This window comes from Eschrichtius robustus, chromosome 3 (genome assembly GCF_028021215.1).
Source record: "Eschrichtius robustus isolate mEscRob2 chromosome 3, mEscRob2.pri, whole genome shotgun sequence".
Lineage (NCBI taxonomy): Eukaryota > Metazoa > Chordata > Mammalia > Artiodactyla > Eschrichtiidae > Eschrichtius > Eschrichtius robustus.
In genome coordinates this window covers 159,644,075-159,664,377 of record NC_090826.1, presented here as the reverse complement: position 1 = coordinate 159,664,377, position 20,303 = coordinate 159,644,075, and the positions used below count along the sequence as shown (strand labels likewise).

The 20,303-nt window shown below is 38.9% G+C and overlaps 1 protein-coding gene across 1 annotated transcript in view; it reads left to right on the top strand.

Annotated features, from left to right (window-relative positions):
- PLD5 (phospholipase D family member 5) overlaps positions 1–19,243 on the top strand; it is a 474,233-nt gene extending 454,990 nt beyond the window's left edge. The window contains exons 8-10 of the mRNA XM_068538505.1: positions 7,841–8,009; positions 11,378–11,492; positions 18,996–19,243. Coding sequence (XP_068394606.1) covers positions 7,841–8,009; positions 11,378–11,492; positions 18,996–19,243 — 532 coding nt within the window. The remainder of the gene's footprint in view (positions 1–7,840; positions 8,010–11,377; positions 11,493–18,995) is intronic.
- Positions 19,244–20,303: the final 1,060 nt, after the last annotated feature.

Genomic DNA, 20,303 nt, shown 5'->3' with positions numbered 1-20,303 from the left:
AACCACAAACTATTTAGGAATAAATTTAACCAAGTAAGTGAAAGATATGTACAATGAAAACTACAGAACTTTGCTGAAAGATATCAAAGAAGACACAAACAAATGAAAAGACATCCACATTCATAGATTGGAAGAATTAATATTGTTAAAATGGCCATACTATCCAAAGCAATCTACAGATTCAGTGCAATCCCTATCAAAATAACAAATGCATTCTTCACTGAAAAAGAAGAAACTATCTGAAAATTTGTGTGGAACCAAGAAAGACCCTGAATAGTCAAAGCAATCCTGAGAAAAAAAGAACAAAGCTGGAAATATCACACTTCCAGATTTCAAACTATACCACAAAGCCGTAGTAATAAAAACAGTATGGTACTGGCACAAAAATGGACATGTCAACAAATGGAACAGAATAGAGAGACAGAATTAAACCCCAGCATATACAGTCAACTAATACTCAACAAGGGATCCAAGAATACCCAACAGGGAAAGGATAGTTTCTTCAACAAATAGTGTTGGGAAAACTGGAGAAACACATGCCAAAAGATGATATTGGGCCCTGTCTCACACCATCCACAAAAATTAACTTGAAATGGATCAAGGACTTAAACATAAGACGTGATACTGTAAAACTCCCAGAAGAAAACGTAGGGAGGGAGCTCATTGATATTGGTCCCGGCAATAATTTTTTGGCATGATGCCAAAATTACAAACAGTAAAAGAAGAAATCAACAAAAAGGACTACATCAAACTCAAAAGCTTTTTTCCAGCAAAAGAAACAATTAACAAAATGAAAAGACAACCCACAGAATGGGAGAAAAATTTTTTAAACCTCATATCAGATAAGGGGTTAATATCCAAAGTATATAAAGAACTCAGTCAACTCAATAACAACAATAACAAAAAAAAATTGATTTTTAAAAATGGGCAAAAGAACTAAATAGACATTTCTCCAAAGAGTATATCAAAATGGCCAACAGATACATGAAAAAATGCTCATCATCACTAATTATCAGCGAAATGCAAATCAAAACCACAATGAGATATCACCTCCCACTGTTGTAATGACTCTTCTTGACGAAGACAAGAGATAACAGTTGCTAGGAAGGATGTGGTGAAAAGGGAACCTTTATACACTATTGGTGGGAAAGTAAATTGGTCCAACCTGTATGGAAAACAATATGGAAATTCCTCAAAAAATTTAAAAATAGATCTAGCATATGATCCAACAATTCCACTTCTGGGTATGTACTCAAAGGAAATGAAAATGGGACCTTGATGAGATGTATACACTCCCATGCTTATCACAGCATTATTCACAGTAGCCAAGATATGGAAACAACCCAAATGTTTATCAATGAATGGATTAAAAAGATGTAGTGCATTTACACAATGGAATATTATCCAGTGATGAGAAAGGAGAATACCCTGCCATTTGCAATAACATGGATGGACTTTGAGGACATTATGATAAGCAAAATAAGTCAGACAGAGAAAGACAAGTACTAAATGATATCACTTACAAGTGGAGTCTAAAAAAGTTAAACCTATAAAATAATGGTAAAATGGTAAAATGATGGTGCCCTGGGAACAGTGGGGTGGGTGGAAGGGTGGATGAGAGTGATGGTGTTTAAGGGTACAAACTTGTAACGAGTAGTAAATGAACCATAGAGACCTAATGCACAGTATAATGAATACAGACAATAATATTGTACTATAATGATGTAATGTGATAAATATCACTACATTGGCAATCATATTACAATATATAAATTTATCAATATAGGGGGCTTCCCTGATGGCGCAGTGGTTGAGAATCTGCCTGCCAATGCAGGGGACACGGGTTCGAGCCCTGGTCTGGGAAGATCCCACATGCCACGGAGCAACTAGGCCCGTGAGCCACAATTACTGAGCCTGCGCGTCTGGAGCCTGTGCTCCACAACAAGAGAGGCCGCGATAATGAGAGGCTCGCGCACCGCAATGAAGAGTGGCCCCCACTTGCCGCAACTAGAGAAAGCCCTCACACAGAAACGAAGACCCAACGCAGCCATAAATAATAAAATTAATTAATTAAAAAAGAAAAAACAGCAAAACTTCTAAAAAAAAATTTATCAATATAACATGCTGTATACTTCAAACTTACACAGCATTATACATCAAATTGATTTGATTTTTAAAATGTAGGCCTGTTAGTCTGTGGGGTATTAATGTATTTCATTTATATATTCATTCAACAAATATTTATTGGGCACTGTGCAAGAGTGATTAAAGTGTGCATAGTGTATAGTCCCAGGAACTTTATCCATTAGGGGCAGAAGGACACAGAATAGATTTTCATAGCACAGTGGGGTGGATAGAACAATAGGTATGTGTACAGAATATTATAGACACTTGGTGAAAGGGCTTCTATGGCAGTTTCAGGGTTTGAAGAAGCTTATTAGAGGAAATGCTACCCAAATTACCTTTAAGCATATGCATGAGTTAGAAAAAAGGGTGAGAAAGGGAGTTATCCAGGTAGAAAGGAGAGCTTGAGCAAAGTTTCAAATGGAGAAAAATAGCCTGGTCCATGCCAGGATCTATAACAAGGTCAGTGCAGGAACATAGAGCCCAAGATAAGGTGGTGAGAGACCAAATTAGAGACAGGGGAAGGACGAGGAGCAAGAGGGCCTGACTACTGGGGAGTCTTGTGACCTTGAGGAGCCCCCACTGTGTTTTAATCAAAGGATGATTTGCTACAGTCCAAGAGATAAGGGACAGACCAGCTAACCATAGAGCCATAGAAGCCAATGGAATCTAGAGCAAAACATAGAAAGAACACTCTTTGACATAAATCACAGCAAGATCTTTTTTGACCCACCTCCCAGAGTAGTGGAAAGAAAAACAAAAATAAACAAGTGGGACCTAATGAAAGTTAAATGCTTTGGCACAGCAAAGGAAACTATAAACAAGACGAAAAGACAACCCTCAAAATGGGAGAAAATATTTGCAAGCACATCAATGGACAAAGGATTAATCTCCAAAATATATAAACAGGTCATGCAGCTCAATATTAAAAAAACAAACAACCCAAACCAAAAATAGGCAGAAGACATAAATAGACATTTCTCCAAAGAAGACAAACAGATGGCCAAGAAGCACATGAAAAGCTGCTCAACATCACTAATTATTAGAGAAATGCAAATCAAAACTACAATGAGGTATCACCTCACACCAGCTAGAATGGGCATTATCAGAAAATCTACAAACGACAAATGCTGGCGAGGGTGTGGAGAAAAGGGGACCCTCTTGCACTGTTGGTAGGAATGTAAATTGATACAGCCACTATGGAGAACAGTATGGAGGTTCCTTAAAAAACTAAAGATAGAATTACCATATGATCCAGCAATCCCTCTACTGGGCATATACCCAGAGAAAACCATAATTCAAAAAGACACATGCACCCCAATGTTCATTGCAGCACTATTTACAACAGCCAGGTCATGGAAACAACCTAAATGCCCATTGACAAACGAATGGATAAAGAAGATGTGGTACATATATACAATGGATTATTACTCAGCCATAAAAAGGAACGAAATTGAGTCATTTGTTGAGACGTGGATGGATGTCATACAGAGTGGAGTAAGTCAGAAAGAGAAAAACAAATATCGTATATTAATGCATGTATGTGGAACCTAGAAAAATGGTACAGATGAACCGGTTTGCAGGGCGGAAGTTGAGGCACAGATGTAGAGAACAAACGTATGGACACCAAGGGGGGAAAACCGCGGTGGGGTGGGGATGGTGGTGTGCTGAATTGGGCGATTGGGATTGACACGTATACACTGATGTGTATAAAATTGATGACTAATAAGAACCTGCAGTATAAACAAACAAACAAAACAACTAATACCAAACTTTCTTTGGGTTAATTTGTACAGAAATTGTTAATATAAATGTTTCAGACATTACATGAAATTTCTAAAAATCTTATATGTTCTGGTATAATGTATAAGTCATAATTCCAGTTATTACTTTAAAATGTATATCTCAGAAATAACTAAATTTCCTTGTCAATTGCATTATTATGAACTTTCATCAAATCTTTAACCGTGGTCATTTTTAAGTCTTTTGTCATTTACAGGCAGTTCTGGGTGTACTCTGATGCTTTTGCAAAAATGTTCCTGTAAAAGGGTTTCATCTTCAAGGAATTCATGGAAAAGACTCTGACAAGTACAGGTTTCTGGTAACTGACTATACTGCTGAACTGAATGAATAAGCATTTTCAGAACTCTAATGGAAAACTGATGAATTCATAAAAGTGCTAACAAAAGATCAAGATGAAAAATAATTAATTACATGGGACTGAGTGAACTGATGAGGATGGTTATAATTTTTGTGACTTTCTGTTTGAATTAAAAAAAAGAAATCCCACAAGGACTCAGAGGCAAAAAATATACAAATCAATTTTCACTGCAAAGTAAAGCAGCTGTTACAGTGGAGGATTACTGGACTGAATGTCAATATTATGACATAGTATGAGTGTGTTTCGTGTTTGGTAATTGCAATCATTGTTGCTTTTGTTGTGGTCATCCATTTACAATGCTTGGTGTCAGTTTATTTATCTCTTGTAAAAATAAAATACAGTGTGTGTGTGTGAAAAAAAAAGAAAGCAAAATGTGTACTAATTCACTTAGAGAGGAAGAACAAACTACATATAATGACTGGACTTGTTCAACAGTAAAGAATGATATCTTGATATTTTATTTTCTTCACTTGATACCAGATAAACGTCTTTGCCAGCTCAAGATGGTATAATATTGATATTGAGGATCATATACTATTTAAAAAAAACCTTTTCATAAAGAAAAAAAAAACTACAAACAATAAATGCTGGAGAAGGTGTGGAGAAAAGGGAACCCTCTTGCACTGTTGGTGGGAATGTAAATTGATACAGCCACTATGGAGAACAGTATGGAGGTTCCTTAATAAACTAAAAATAGAATTACCATATGACCCAGCAATCCCACTACTGGGTATATACCCAGAGAAAGCCATAATTCAAAAAGACACATGCACCCCAATGTTCATTGCAGCACTATTTACAATGGCCAAGTCATGGAAGCAACCTAAATGCCCATTGACAAACGAATGGATAAAGAAGATGTGGTACATATATACAATGGATTATTACTCAGCCATAAAAAGGAACGAAATTGGGTCATTTGTAGAGACATGGATGGACCTAGAGACTGTCATACAGAGTGAAGTAAGTCAGAAAGAGAAAAACAAATATTGTATATTAACGCATATATGTGGAATTTAGAAGAATGGTACAGATGAACCGGTTTGCAGGGCAGAAATAGAGACACAGATGTAGAGAACAAACGTATGGACACCAGGGGGGAAATTGTGGGCGGGGGGTGGGGAGGGATGAATTGGGAGATTGGGACTGACATGTATACACTAATATGTATAAAACAGATAACTAATAAGAACCTGCTGTATAAAAAAAATAAAATAAAATTCAAAGAAATAAAAAATAAAAATGATTGCTAACAAAAGAAAAAGAAGCCAATGGAATCAATTTTAAAAAGAAAGTGTAAAAAATTAATAAACAGAAACCTCAGTTAAATAGAGTTGGGAGACCAGAAGGAGAAGTTCTCACACCCTGCTAGGATAGCAGAGCCTAACAGGAAAAAGACAGATTCCTCTTCTTTCCTGGCAAGGACTCAGCCAATGAAAGACCATGACACTTTGTTTACCATAGCCCTCCCAACTTCCTTTTCCCCTCTGTAAAAGTGTTCTCCCTCCCTTGTCATGCATGTGTCTTGCCCATAATTGCAGATCCAGAATTGCAATTCTATGCTGATTCCAAATAAACCCATCTTTGCTGGAAAAGTATCTGGCAGTCTGTTTGTTTCAGGTCAACAAAAGGAAACATCAACATAGCCACATGTAGCCTGGTTTAACAGTAAAGTAAGAACTGAATGATGTTCATTATATTTGGCAGTTAAGATAATCACTGCTGACTTTGAGAAAATTTGCAGAAGAATCATGGGCTGGAGGCCGGGGTCAGTAGGCTGATAAGTGAATAGGAGGTGATGAGGTAGAGGCAGAGGTTCTAGATTCTACTATCAAGAAGTTTTGTTCAAAGAGGAAAGAGATTGTACACCAGCCACAGAGCAATGCAGAGTCAAAGGAGAGGTCTCTGAATGGGATAGATTTATGTTTTTTTCTCAAATGAAGAAGCCAGAGAGGGAGAAGTTGAAGATATTTTCGGGAAGGAATGACTAATCAAATGCAGTTGCAGGGGGTCAAGGGAACAGCTTGGGGAGAAGGGTGGGATGCCTTATCCTCTGAATTAGAGGGAAGGGGATAAGGATGTGTGTGGCTATCAGGGTAGAACGTTGAGGAGGACCATGACCAAGACCCCCAATTTTGTGAATGAAGGAAAAAACAAATTTCTCTAGAGTGGGGCAACATTTAGAATAATTACAAAAGGTACAAGAGGTAGAACTGACCCAACACAAGGATAGGGATTGGCAGATGGTATTGAGAGCCCTGAATGCATTTGTGTTTTCTCCAGTCTGCACAAGCTTGAGATGGCTTTTTCCAGTTGTCCTCTGCTTTATAGCTATAGAAATACACCAAAGGTATTACAGCACTGATCTAGGATTTAGATTTTGCAAAGAGCTAAAGGAAGGGAGAGGGACAACTGTCCTTCAGGTGATCGGAACTGATATTAGGCTTGTCAGGGAAAGGAGATCAGGAGGAGCTAATGGACCAGGAAAAAGTAGAGGGACCTTGGATCTGGGACCCACACAGGAGAAAGAGCAGGTACAAATAAGAGAGTAGAGGAACCTGAAGGACAGGAAGCTGGGGTCAGATATAAAGAGGAGACCTTTGGAGGTGCAATTATTATGAAACTTATATATTTTGAATAGTATATCATTAGTCCAAATAATGAATTGGTCCAGAATTAGGGGAAGATTTGTATGAATAAATGAAAGGTCTACAAATTACAGGGCTACACAGAGATAGAGCAATTTGAGACTTGTCTTTAACGTGGGACAAGTTGTTTTTGTTTTTGTTTTTTAACATGAGAACTAAGTTACAGTTCTGAAAGAAACATTGTGTTTTAGGGGGTGAGGGTCAGTGGCTGGCCCCACATCCTAAATCAAGTGGACAGCCCAATCTGGTGGAAAACACACAGCAGAATTTTAAGAGAAGCTGTGGCCTTAGGGAAGAGTCCGGATTTGGTCAAAGTAAAAGGTTAAGAATTCAGGGAAAAGGCTAAGCCTATAGGGGAAACTGCCTGATGGAGGATTCTAGGGCCCCAGAGTAGTGGGGGTCTTGGTAAGGAGAGACGAAGACAGTTTGGAAATAAGAGTGTGGGAAAGCTAGGATAACGAGAGCAAAATCTCATTGGGGGTGACACTTACCAAAGAAGAGAGGTTTGAGAAGCATTTGGAGGCAAAGGGGTGCTCAAGGATCCTAACTGGAATTCTGTTGGAAAGTTGATTCTCCTTGCACATATCAACTGAGACCCAGGTAGAGTTGGAGGCGTAGTGAGGGTGACATGTGGTGGTGGTCAGTCTGTCTGTGCCCTCTGCCCACACAGCCTGAGAACCTGGTGGTAAGAGACCTCACTTTAGGCTGGACAGGACCAGTAAAGCGCCATTTCTCAATGTCCTAACTCAGGAGGCTGGCATTTTTTCAACATATCCTACCAGGTTATTTATATTACAGAAAAAAGTAATGATCAAGTTAATATCAATGTTCTCTATAGTCTAGAAAATTTATTTCCCCAAACTAACTAATTTTCTTTACTTTATCTGTATGGATATTATTTCTACAGGACTTACTGGCCAGACTTGGATGGGAAAATTAGAGAAGCGTTAGTTTTGCGAAGCATTAAAGTTCGACTCCTTATCAGCTTCTGGAAGGAAACTGACCCCCTCACATTTAACTTTATTTCATCTCTTAAAGCTATTTGCACTGAAATAGCCAACTGCAGTTTGAAAGTTGTAAGTATTATATTGACTGAGTTATTGAATTAAAAGTTTATTTCCTTCATACATCTGTGAAAACTGTAAGCGCACACATACACATGAACTTCCAGTCAGAACCAGGACAACAATCTTTGATAGTGAAAAATACCTCAAAAGGTAGGTTAACTAATTTTTCAAAACAACCGTATCCCCCCAAAACAGGAGACTAGAATCCAAGTTTCCTGGTGCCAGCCTAACCCTCTTTATATACACTTTCAGTTGCATCCTCTCCATTTTGTTCAAACTTCCTCCTTCACCTACTTTTCTTATTTGTGAGACTGTGACCAACAGAGCATTGGAACATGCACCAGCACAGACTCCCCCAGCCCTAAAAGCACCCCCAGCCTGGGTTTCTGTACTTGTTCCAGGTCCCTTGGGCTGCACCCTAATCCGTGTCTGCTTGTTCCAGGTCCCTTGGGCTGCACCCTAATCCGTGTCTGCATACGTTGAGGGAGGCAAGGTTGAGGATTCGTACTACCCTAAACGTGCTAACTCTCTAGCTCACCTTTGAATCTCCTCTGGTCCTCACATGGAGTGTCCTCTTCCTCCCCTCAGAGCCCTTGTACATGCGCTTTCCTCTCCTACAATAGTCTCCTCCATGCATTACCTGACTAATGCCCACTAACCCTTTAGGTCTCAGCTTCCCCCAACCTCCGCTGCAGTCATTCAACAAATGTACACTGAGACCTGACTCTGCTCCGTGCCAGGCCCTCTTCTAGGTGATAAAGTTGTGCTCCATGAAGCATTCAGGGACCCAGGATGACAGGGGCTCCACTGTCAACTTTGACACATGGCTCCCAAGATGGCCTTGAGCCTCAATATCCCAAGGCCAATCAGAAGAAGAGAGAGTGCAGGAGTGCACAAGAGGCATTTATGAGTTAGGCCTAGAGGTGATGAATGTCCCTGTAGCCTTCATTCTCTGGAGGACAGTCCCTCCGTGCTCAGCAAAGCCCCAGATGTCAAAGCATCAGAATATAGAAAATAAAAAGATGTGTTTAATACAAGCAGAGGCAGAGAGGAGAATACCTGGGGCCTATGGCACATGATGCATTTGCTCCTATCTCTTCTCTCAACTTCCCCTCAGAACAATTCAGTGGTCTCCACCCACCCACTGTTTCCTGACCCCACAGCACACCTGCTACTAAGGCACTGTCAGTTGAAATCTGTGTCGTGAAATATTAAGGGCTCTCATTTAAGACGTACAAGAAATTACAAGGAAAGTAGAATCCATCATTCTAACCTCTACAGTATTTATGCAGCTTCATTTTTTCAAACACTCATGGTCACATTACTCGAATAAACCAAACATTAATAGTTCACTGTTGGACATTTAATAAAACAGAGACTCCAATCTTCATTTAAGCCAGGCCATGCATTTCTAAGCATCAAGATAAGCCTTAAGGAGAAGGAAGTCTATGGCCCCGACATCTAGGCCACAGACGGATGAAAAGATTTTCCAAGAAGAGTGGGAGTTGGAATCTTGCATATAACATGTCTTCAGGAGCCTGGGAGCACTGATAAAGCAGATAGCCTGGTAATCTCTGTCCTTAGAGCAGTAAACACCTTCCCCCTGGCTTTGTGGGTTTGTATCCATGAGGAGGCTCATGGAAAGAGACTGCACTCACCAAGTTTTCCTAGTTAACTGAGGTTTTTTTAAAATAAATTAACAAGTCACTTTTGAAATATCTTTGCTGTCACTTGCAGCACGTTAGGTGTCTAATAGTATGTCAGTGAATACAATATGATTTCTGCTGTTGTCTTAGTCTCCCAGAAAAAGGTCTTTTCCCTCTTTAGGGTCATCTTCAACTTTCTAGAGGAAATGGGTTCTCAGTAAAGCCTCAAACTGTGATGCCATCACTGACTTAAATTAGGATGTATAATTTATTCTTTTTCAAATTTGTCTCGATTCTGCAACAGTATCTTCCTCAAAAGGAAATAGCAAGTGTGTAGACAGGTATGGTGATAGAATGTCCAAGCGAGATGACTGCTGGCTGTTATCAGTATTCATGTGACCTCACAAGTATAAAACCACGACTTAAGAGCATTCACAGGTTATTAAGTCCACTTGAAGAGTCCACAAAGGCTATATGTGAACCCATCAAACTTGACACAGATTTTGCAGAAGATAGGAACTGAGGAAATAAGGTGATCCAGTCTGCATTGCCTATAATCATGGTAATATGGCAATAGGAGAACATTCCTCTGGGATGTACAATAGACAGTTCTTAGGTGGTAGATTTTGGCCTGTGTATCATTGATCTCAAGGGTTCTACAAAAAAAAAAAAATCAGAATACAATTTTCAGGGCTGGAAGAGACCTTAGTGATCACTTGGTTTATCACTTCTTTCTCAACCTGGAGGGGAGGGAAAAACCAACTCTCATTATTTCCCCAAACCAAATTTGAACACTTACAGTTTTAAAACTGTAAATGATATCTCCATTGCTAGGTATCATCTATTTTTCTCACTGCCTCTTCTTTCCTTCAATCACACATGGTTCTACAGATGTAAGACATTCTGGAAATATTCCATGCAGTTTTGAAAATGTTCCACGTTTTTCAATGTGGAGGAGACCTGAGCTCTTCACCTTTGATGGTGTCTTCCTGTGAACTCAGTCACAGTTTAAGCCTCATCTGAGCACTTGCCAATTTCAGCAGAATCCTGAAACCACTCCTGATGTCACCCACCTCTCTTAGCTCCCCCATCCCCATTCCAGGTGAACTGGAATGCTGCTTTTTGGATCACATTAAAGTTGAAATTCAGGATTTATGGTTTGAAGTTGTGATTTTTTTGAGTTGCTTATTAAAAGAGCTTGTAGACCTAGGTGTTTAGATGGAAACTATTTGTTCTTTTGGCAAAATCTTTTTTTGACCTTTGCAAATCCCCAATTAATTCAGCTAGTCATTGACATGGGCCTGCTGCTTCTTATAATATATGCCACGTGTGAGAATTCAGTTCATTGGCATGCTTGACAGAAAGCACCCAGAGGCATACTTAAAATGCCAGTGCACTCTGATGAATAAGACAATAAGAATTAGACAACTTCTGGCCCTTTCCCTGTTAAAAGAATGAATTTTATGTTCATTTTATAGTTTAAAAGTGTTAATTATAGACCTAGGTGAGCATGATAATTTTCTCTCTTGTTGCCTATATGGATTTGAGAACAAAAATAGCTTCATCTATATGAAGTAACAAGATTGTGGTTTTAATAACTCAATATGAGGTCTATTGTTGATACTTGAATAAGAAACCCTTCTGTGTTTGAACGAAACCAAAAATGTCCTCTATATTCACCTGCTTTGTTTGTTTATTTATTTATTTATTTATTTATTTATTGTCTTACAGAAATTTTTTGATCTGGAAAGAGAGAATGCTTGTGTTACAAAAGAACAAAAGAATCACACCTTCCCTAGATTAAATCGCAACAAGTACATGGTGACGGATGGCGCAGCTTATATTGGTAGGTGTCAGGGCTGTAAGGCTCCTTAGGGGATCATGCAGGTTAGTGGTGATCTATCTGTACTCTTCTGTACCCCATGGTGAGGAAACCCCTGCTAGTGAGTGGGGGACCTTGAGGTCAGGAAACAGGAGGGTGAGGGCAAAGAGCTCTTCAACCGAGCATCTCATCTGTGGCTTGGTTCATATGCTAGGAGACCATATGTGATGTCTTTTCGTAAATGTTTTGCAGAAATTCCACGGTCCATTTGTCTCATTTTATAGGTGAGGAGTTGGATGGCTCATGAAAGGCCAGTCCTGGCACTGAAATGAACCCAGCGCTCATTTCCTACCCACTGTACCACAGCCAGCCTGTCATGAGTAATGGGGAGGCAGACATCATTGAAATTCGATGCCCAAACAAACACTACCTGTGCAATAATCCTACCCCTGCCATTTTTAAAATATCTAACTTTGGACAATTTACTTAAGCTCTCTAAAAACCTCAGTTCTCTCATCTGTAAAATGGAGTTAATAATAGTTTCTACTTCATAGGGTGAAGTTTAATTGAGATAATATGTACAAAGCACCTTGCACAATTAAAGCTCCTAACACATAGATAATACTAGATTCATGTTAGCTATTATTATTAAGGCAATAAAGCTCCAGATATAGAAACAATATGTATTGGTATATTTTTTACTAACGGATTAAATCTGTTCTACTTTCCCATGGTGTGCATGAGTCCAGAGTAACCCCTTTACTGGTACTGTCACAGGCAGAGTGGAAGTTATTATCTATATAATGAAAGTGCATAGATCACAAAACAGCAGGATGGTTATTACACCATACAAATGAAGTAGCAATCTCAAAGCAGAAAAGAAAAATGTGTCTGGGATGAAGGAATATGGAATCTGCATTATTTTTTCCAAATTCAGTGAGTAAAAAATATGCCATTTTAACTTTGTAAAGCACCTTATCTTATTTGATTCTCTTAGCAACATTGTCAATAGGGAAGGCAGCTTTAATCACCTTCAATTTAGAAATAAGGAAATTGGGCCATAAGATATGAAATGAATTAAACACTTACTACTTCCTCTCTCAGTGTGGAGATGTTCTGTCTTTTCCCATTTCGAATAGTTGTGTGTCTTATTAGTAGAATAATAGAATAGGGTAAGAATAATAGAATAGGGTATTGAAATTTTAAAAAAACGTGTATCATTCCAGTTCTAGAATATGACAATATTATTTTATTCATGTTGTCCCTCTCAGTGACCCAAGAGGTGATCATTTAGATTTTCTCATGTTCAACAATGCATGGAGAATAGAATGAAATGAGCTTCTTTTTAAACAAGTGGCAAAAGCAAACTCAAAGTTGTTTAGTCAAAAATGGGAACTTTTGCTTCAATATTGGGAAACATAGCGATGGATTAAGTTTTGGGCACAGTGGGATTTAAGGACTCAAATCTGAATATTTTACCTGCAGGGTTTACTTAAAGTAAGTTGTTATGTGCACATTCAGCAGTGACATGTGCTTATATCCAAATGTTCTTTATAATGAATTAAGTGTATTGGAGTCAGACAAACCTTTTTTTGATTTCAAGCACTGAAACTTACAAGCTGGAAGATGGTAAAGTCACACAATCTCTCTGAGCCTCTGAGGAGCCTCTGTTTCCTCATCTTTAAAATGGGGATAACAGCACCTATCCTTTGGTGGTGGTATGAGGATTAAATGAGATAATATATGAGAAGCTCCCAACACTGTCACTGATCTCTCTGCCAGATTCCTACTAAATAATGATTCCTGACTCTCTCCCTTCTTCCTTCCCTGTAATGCATTTTTTTAAATAGACTTTTTTTTTAAAAGCAGTTTTAGGTTCACAGCAAAACTGCAGAAGGCACAGGGATTTCCTATATACCCCCCAACCCCACATGTGCACAGCCTCCCACATTACCAACATCCTTCACCAGAGTGGTACATTTGTCACAATTGATGAACTTACATTGACACATGATTATCACCCAATGTCCATTGTTTACATTAGGGTTCTCTCTTTGTGTTGTACATTCTGTGGATTTGGGCAAATGTATTTGGGTAAAATGTATGTGCTATTGTAGTATCACATAGAGTAGTTTCACTGCCCTAAAAATCCTCTGTGCGCCACCTATTTATCCCTCCCTCTACCCTGGCAACCACTGATTTCTTTTTTAACTAACTCCGCAGTGTTGTCTTTTTCAAAATATATGGTTGGAATTATATAGTGTGTAGACTTTTACGATTGGCTTCTTTCACTTAGTAATATGCATTTAAGGTTCTTCTATGTCTTTTTATGGCTCGATAGCTCATTTCTTTTTAGTGCTTAATAATATTCCATTGTCTGGAATATTATTTATCGATTCACACTTTATCCATTCACCTATTGAAGGGCATCTTGGTTGCTCCAAGTTTTGACAATTATGAATAATGCTGCTATAAACATCCATGTGCATATTTTTGTGTGGACGTAAGTTTTCAACTCCGCTGGGTAAATACCATGGAGCATGATAACTGAATCATATGGTAAGAGTAAGTTTAGTTTTGTGAGAGACTGCAAAATTGTCTGCCAAAGTGGACATACCATTTTGCATTCCCACCAACAATGAGTGAGAGTTCCTGTTGCTTCACATCCTCACCAACATTTGGTGTTGTCAGTGTTCTGAATTTTGGCCATTCTAATAGCTGTGTATGACACACATCTCATTGTTTCAGTTTTCATTTCCCTTTGACATATGATGTGGAACATCTTTTCGTATGTGTATTTGCCATCTATCTTCTTAGGTGAGGTGTCTATTAAGGCCTTCGGCCCATTTTTTAAACAGATTTTTAATTTTCTTACTGTTCATTTTTAAGAGTTCTTTGTATATGTGGATAACAGTCTTTTATCAGATATGTCTTTTGCAAATATTTTCTCCCAGACTGTGGTTTATCTTTGCATTCTCTTTCATTCTCTTTCACAGAGCAGAAATTTTTAATTTTAATGAAGTCCAACTTATCAATTATTTCTTTCATGGATCATGCCTTTGGTGTTGTATCTAAAAAGTTATCACCAAAACCAAGGTCAGCCAGGTTTTCTCCTATATTATCTTCTAGGAGTTTTGTAGTTGTGCATTTTACATTTAGGTATGATCACGTTTTGAGTTACATTTTGTGAAGTGTGTAAGGTCTGTGTCTAGATTCTTTTTCTTTTCTTTTTTTTTTTTTTGCACGTAGATGCCTAGTTCTTCTAGCATTGTTTGTTGAAAAGACTGTCTTTGCTCCATTGTATCGCCTTTGCTCCTTTGTCGTGATCAGTTGACTATATTTATGTGGGTTTATTTCTGGGTTCTTTATTATAATACATTTTTAAATGAGTACATTTTACACATAGCATTTTAGCAAAACATTAGTTCCCTAGAGTGAAGCATAGGTCTAATATAAAAATTCTTAAAGAACATAAAGAGGGAAAATTCATTGATAATTTAAATAATTATCAGCATATTCTGGAAATCTCTTAAGAAGTCACTCAGATACCTGCTGAGAATGCTGAATAAAGAAAAATCCACACTAGACCTTGCATGGAAATAGAGCTCCAGTAAATGTTCACAAGACTTACAGAAGAATCCCCAGACAGTATCATCTCTCTAATTTTTTTTTTTAAGAGCTCCTGACTTATTTATTTATTTATTTAATTTTTTTGGCTGTGTTGGGTCTTCGTTTCTATGCGAGGGCTTTCTCTAGTTGTGGCAAGCAGGGGCCACTCTTCATCGCGGTGCGCGGGCTTTTCACTGTCGCGGCCTCTCTTGTTGCGGGCCACAGGCTCCAGACGCGCAGGCTCAGTAGTTGTGGCTCATGGGCCTAGTTGCTCCGTGGCATGTGGGATCTTCCCAGACCAGGGCTCGAACCCGTGTCCCCTGCATTGGCAGGCAGATTCTCAACCACTGCGCCACCAGGGAAGCCCTCATCTCTCTAATTTTGATTTGAGTACATTTGAGTCAAGCTTGGCAAAGTTGTCTGAAAGGTGGTTTGGTTATTTATATATTATATCCAGTGAGTTCATCTACACCCTCACAGGGTGTTGCTGAGGGTAACACTACAGCTATCCTGGCATCTGGGGCCTAAATGTGCATTCTAGAAGCTGAAATGGCAGTCTCAAAAAGAGCTGGGTAAAACTGCTTCCCAAACTGAAAAATGACTGAAGCATATACGTGATTTTGAGGTTTAGCCTAGCCATCAGGAAATAAAGGTAGGAAAACAATCACGCTGGTGTAGGAATGCCCTGTAGTCCTGTGAAAGATGCCGAGGGCTATGATTCCTGAGAACAGACTAATTAAAACTTTTGAGAATCAATAAAGTTGGAGGATCTTGGGTCCATCCATTGTATCAAAGGAAAAAAGCTGAATTTCACAGAATGAGACTTCATAATCTTGTCACTTCTCTCCCATCATCATTCCCTCTCTCCGTGCTTCCCCCAAAGGATATGTGTTTCCTTCAAAGAGTGAGGTCTGCAAATGAATGGAGCAGAGATCTCAGTGAGGCCTGATGCTCCAGCCCTGGGGGCCGATGAAGTCTAGGGTGAAGAGCACAATTAGTACAAAACGAGTACACCTTTAAGCGTGGGCTGCGGAGTCAGACCTGGCTTTGAACCTCAACTGTGGGATGTTTTTTCACTTCCACCTTGGACAAATTACTTAACCTTTCTGTGCCTTAATTTCCTCATCAATACAGTGAAGTTAATATTGTCACCTCATAGGACTGCAGTGAATATTGAATGAGATAATGTTATGATATCTCATAAAAAAATTACTGCCCTTGGTCTAATGCCTTGCACTTAATCTTAAGATGAGATTTTAGTGTCTTATCAAGAAGTCCTTGAAAAGTGTGCTGTCTTCTGTTTATGGAATGAATAGAAGGTGCCTCCTACCAGCAGTTTCCAGAATAACTCTCAACCTGCAGTAGCTACAAATCCTCTGTTTAGAGGTTCAAGCTGGTGTTCACCTGGCACTGAGCATTTGCACAAAGCCGCAGCCTCTGAGCATGGCCACGTGTCTGAGAGCAACAGCAAAAGGAGTCTCTGTGCAGAGACTCTAACACAGTATTACAAACCATTTAGCAAGCAGTTTGCTAATTTATAGCAATAAAATTCAGTCAAAATTATGTCTATCATGAAGTCATTGACAGCATCATTGTAGTGTTTGTGTGGGTTGGGGTGAGATATAAAGAGAGAGAGAGGAGTTCCTTCTCTATGCTGATAATATTTGACTTTTAGAGGAATAAACTTAAGGAGTAAAATGAGGGACAAGGGAACCACTTTCCAATATTCCAGGCAGTGTCATATGGAAAAGGGAGTTGATATGTGCGGGGGGCTCCAGAGAGTAGAGAAGGGCTGAAGAATGAGAGCTATAAAGGAAGAGATACTAGCTTTCTCTACAGATGTCCCTTCTCCCAGCAGCTTCTCCCACAGGTGACTGCAGGGCCTTGGGTCAAGGATGCCCAGGGACCATGATCTCAGCATCTTTCAGCAAATATTCCTGCAGGGTGCCTGAGGAGCCACTGAGGGAATGGAAAGTCAAGCTCTATACTTAAAAGCCTTCGGTTCCCTTGTGGAACCAGCTCTGAACCAAAGAGGATGGTGGTAATTTATTAGCTAATTTTGTCAGTCTTGACATGGGTAAATTTTTATTAGTGAGAATGATTCTTCATTTATAGTATTGAAGATAGTTCATGGAGTCTAGCAGACCTGGGTTGACCGTTGATTAACCATGTGAAGCTGGGCAAATTTATTCACCTCCTTGAGCCTCAGAGTCCTCTTCTGTCAAGTGAGCATAAATCCTACCAACCATATGAGATAATCTGTACAAATAGAAAGCATAGTGCTTTGCTCATAGTAGGCACTTACTAACTGATAGTTCCTCTGCCCTCTACATTCCTTATGTCCCGACCTCATTCCTGACTCTTCCCCTTCACGCTCTAAGATCCTCATCAGATCTTTTGTGCATAAATATGTTATCTTCCCTGTGGAATTAGTTTCCTAATTGATAAATTTCTGTGCCTTTCTTATTATTCAGTGAAATGCTCTCTTCCTGACACATCTAGTCAGAATTAGAAATTGCTTTCTCCTGCCCTCATGGCATAGTATACATACATCTGTTGTACTATCTCATATGCCTTGTATTATACTTTTTGTGTTTTCCTCCCGGACTCCTGGAAGGCGGAGACTGTGATTTTAAGTTTTATATCATGGCCCCTGATATAGTACCTGGTAGACATTGTACACTCAGTAAATATGCATAAATGAAGACAAAGAAAAGCAAAGAAATAAATGGTGCTATACCCTCCTGAGAGTACCTTTGCTCTCCTACTGGAACTCTCTCCCCATTGGATACCAAAGACAAGAGATTCATCTGGGAGTTTTGGGTAGTCCAGTCCTTTTATCTACTCCCACTTTGAAAATGGACTACATGCAAGTCGCATAGACATGATTATTCCCTTCTGGGGTGGATCCCAGCCTTACTACCTATTATGGGCCCCCTAAAATTAGTATGTTGAAGTCCTAACCCCAGTACCTCAGAATATGACCTTATTTGGAGACAGGGTCTTTACAAAGGAAATCAAGTTAAGGTGAGGTCATTAGGGTGGTTTCTCATCCAATTTGGTTGCTGTCCTTATAAAAATGGGAAATTTGGACATAGAGGTGTGTGTAGAGGGGACATGACGTGAAGAGACACAAGGAGGAGATGGCCATCTATAAGCCAAGGAGAGAGGCCTGGCACAGATCCTGCTTTCACAGCCCTCAGAAGGAACCAAGCTGCCAACATCTTGATCTTAGACTTTTAGCCTCCAGAACTGTGAGACAACACATTTCTGTTGTTTAAGCTCCCTGTCTGTTGTGCTTTGTGATGGCAGACCTAGCAAACTAATATACCACCTATACCAGCAGCCACTCTGGGGAGGTGCCCTGATTCCTAGGCTGAGAAGCCTGATCCTGGAACTGGGAATGACTTACCGCCCAAGCAAGGAGTGTTTTGTGTGTTTAGTTAAAAACTGGTTCTCCTTCTCTGGCTTCAGCTTTTTCTTTGATGTGAAAGCTCCTGAACATTATAATTAGAATCTCTCATTTGTACGTATGGATTAGATGTTGTCTCTTTGAGAAGGTAGTAATTGTTCACAGGATTTTTAAGTGTATTCCTGTATATTTTAAATGTTGCTGTATTTAGTGTGCCTTGTGAATGTCAATAAGAAATAACATTTACCAAAAAAGAACATCAGATTTCCTGTTTTGAGTTTCAAGTTGAGCAAAGCTGAAGAAAATGCCAAAATAATATGCAAATATTAATATGCCATATGTAAGCCTTCTTGGATTTTTTTCTATGAGCTGTCAACACAATTCAGTCTCCCTGTCACTATTCCCGGGTATTTTTTTTTAATAGAATCTGCTCTATATTTCTTTAAATGGAGAATATTCCCCGGTGGATCTTAACTCTTTACCATCATTTCCTTTGTCTTTTGCAGGAAATTTTGACTGGGTAGGGAATGATTTTACCCAGAATGCTGGCACAGGCCTTGTTATCAACCAAGCAGATGTGAGAAACAACACAAGCATCATTAAGCAACTGAAGGATGTATTTGAAAGGGACTGGTACTCGCCCTACTCCAGAACCTTGCAGCCCACCAAGCAGCCGAACTGCTCAAGCCTCTTCAAACTCAGACCCTCCTCAAATAAAACTGTCACCTACAATGCAAGTGGAAAGGACCCCTAGAGTGTATAGTCTGAATGAACAAACTTACAGGACACCTTATATTTCACATTTATACAAAAAAGACTTGAGGAGAGAAAAATAATTTAATATGTCTTTTTTAGGGAAAAAGCACACAAAAAATATTCTCTGAATGACACGTAATATCTTATCTAACAATATCTTAGCCGCGTGTACACTAAATTTAAGACTTTTGTATTTGTTACTTCTGACAGGGAATGTCATTTTGGCTTGGAAGTTAGTTTTTACGTTTGCATACAAATTTTAAGACTTTGATGCCTCTTCCTTTCTAGTTTTAGAACTTTTTCTGCTGACCACCTGGTCAGTTCTTAAGAAGCTTAGCATGTGGTAAGCTCTTTTATACCATTCTGAGAACTGCTGACTTAGAGAGGAGAGTGAGCATTTTGCCCTGGAGAAGAGACTGATCGAACCAAATATTTGTCCTTGAAAACCATTTCCAAGACCTATATAGTCATGTAAGCATGAACAGCTTACATCTCATGCCCATCTTCAACACACTTGAAAAATACCCTTTCTGCCTCCTTCTGCATTTTTTCCAATACCATAGCTTTTATTTTCTATCACTTTCTCTTCTCACAAAATATTATATAGCACCCCTATATTCACCTAAACATTAGTTCCAAGTGCGATTGTATCTTTTATATGTATGAATTGTTCAGAATGGATGCAAAATGTTGAGAGCAGTCTTTAATTTTCACCTTTCAACTGCATTTTCCCTACCAAATTGATATTTCAAAGCCACAGCCAACAATGTGTATCCTTTCTCTCAAACTCAGAAAACTTATGTAGCCACCTGCTAATATCCAGCAAGCTATTAAGTCTGCATTATAAGAATAAAGTAGTTTTTCACATTTTTGTTTAGTTTATGGTGTTCATAAGTGGATTTTAATTTCTTTAGAATCCTTATGCAGTTAAGAGTATGCCAGCAAGCATTTATAGAGCTATTTAATATACCTTCTGCTATTTAATATACCAAATGCTTTTCAGAGAAATGCAATTTAAATACTGTGCTTAACATATTTTACTAAGAAACAAAAAATAT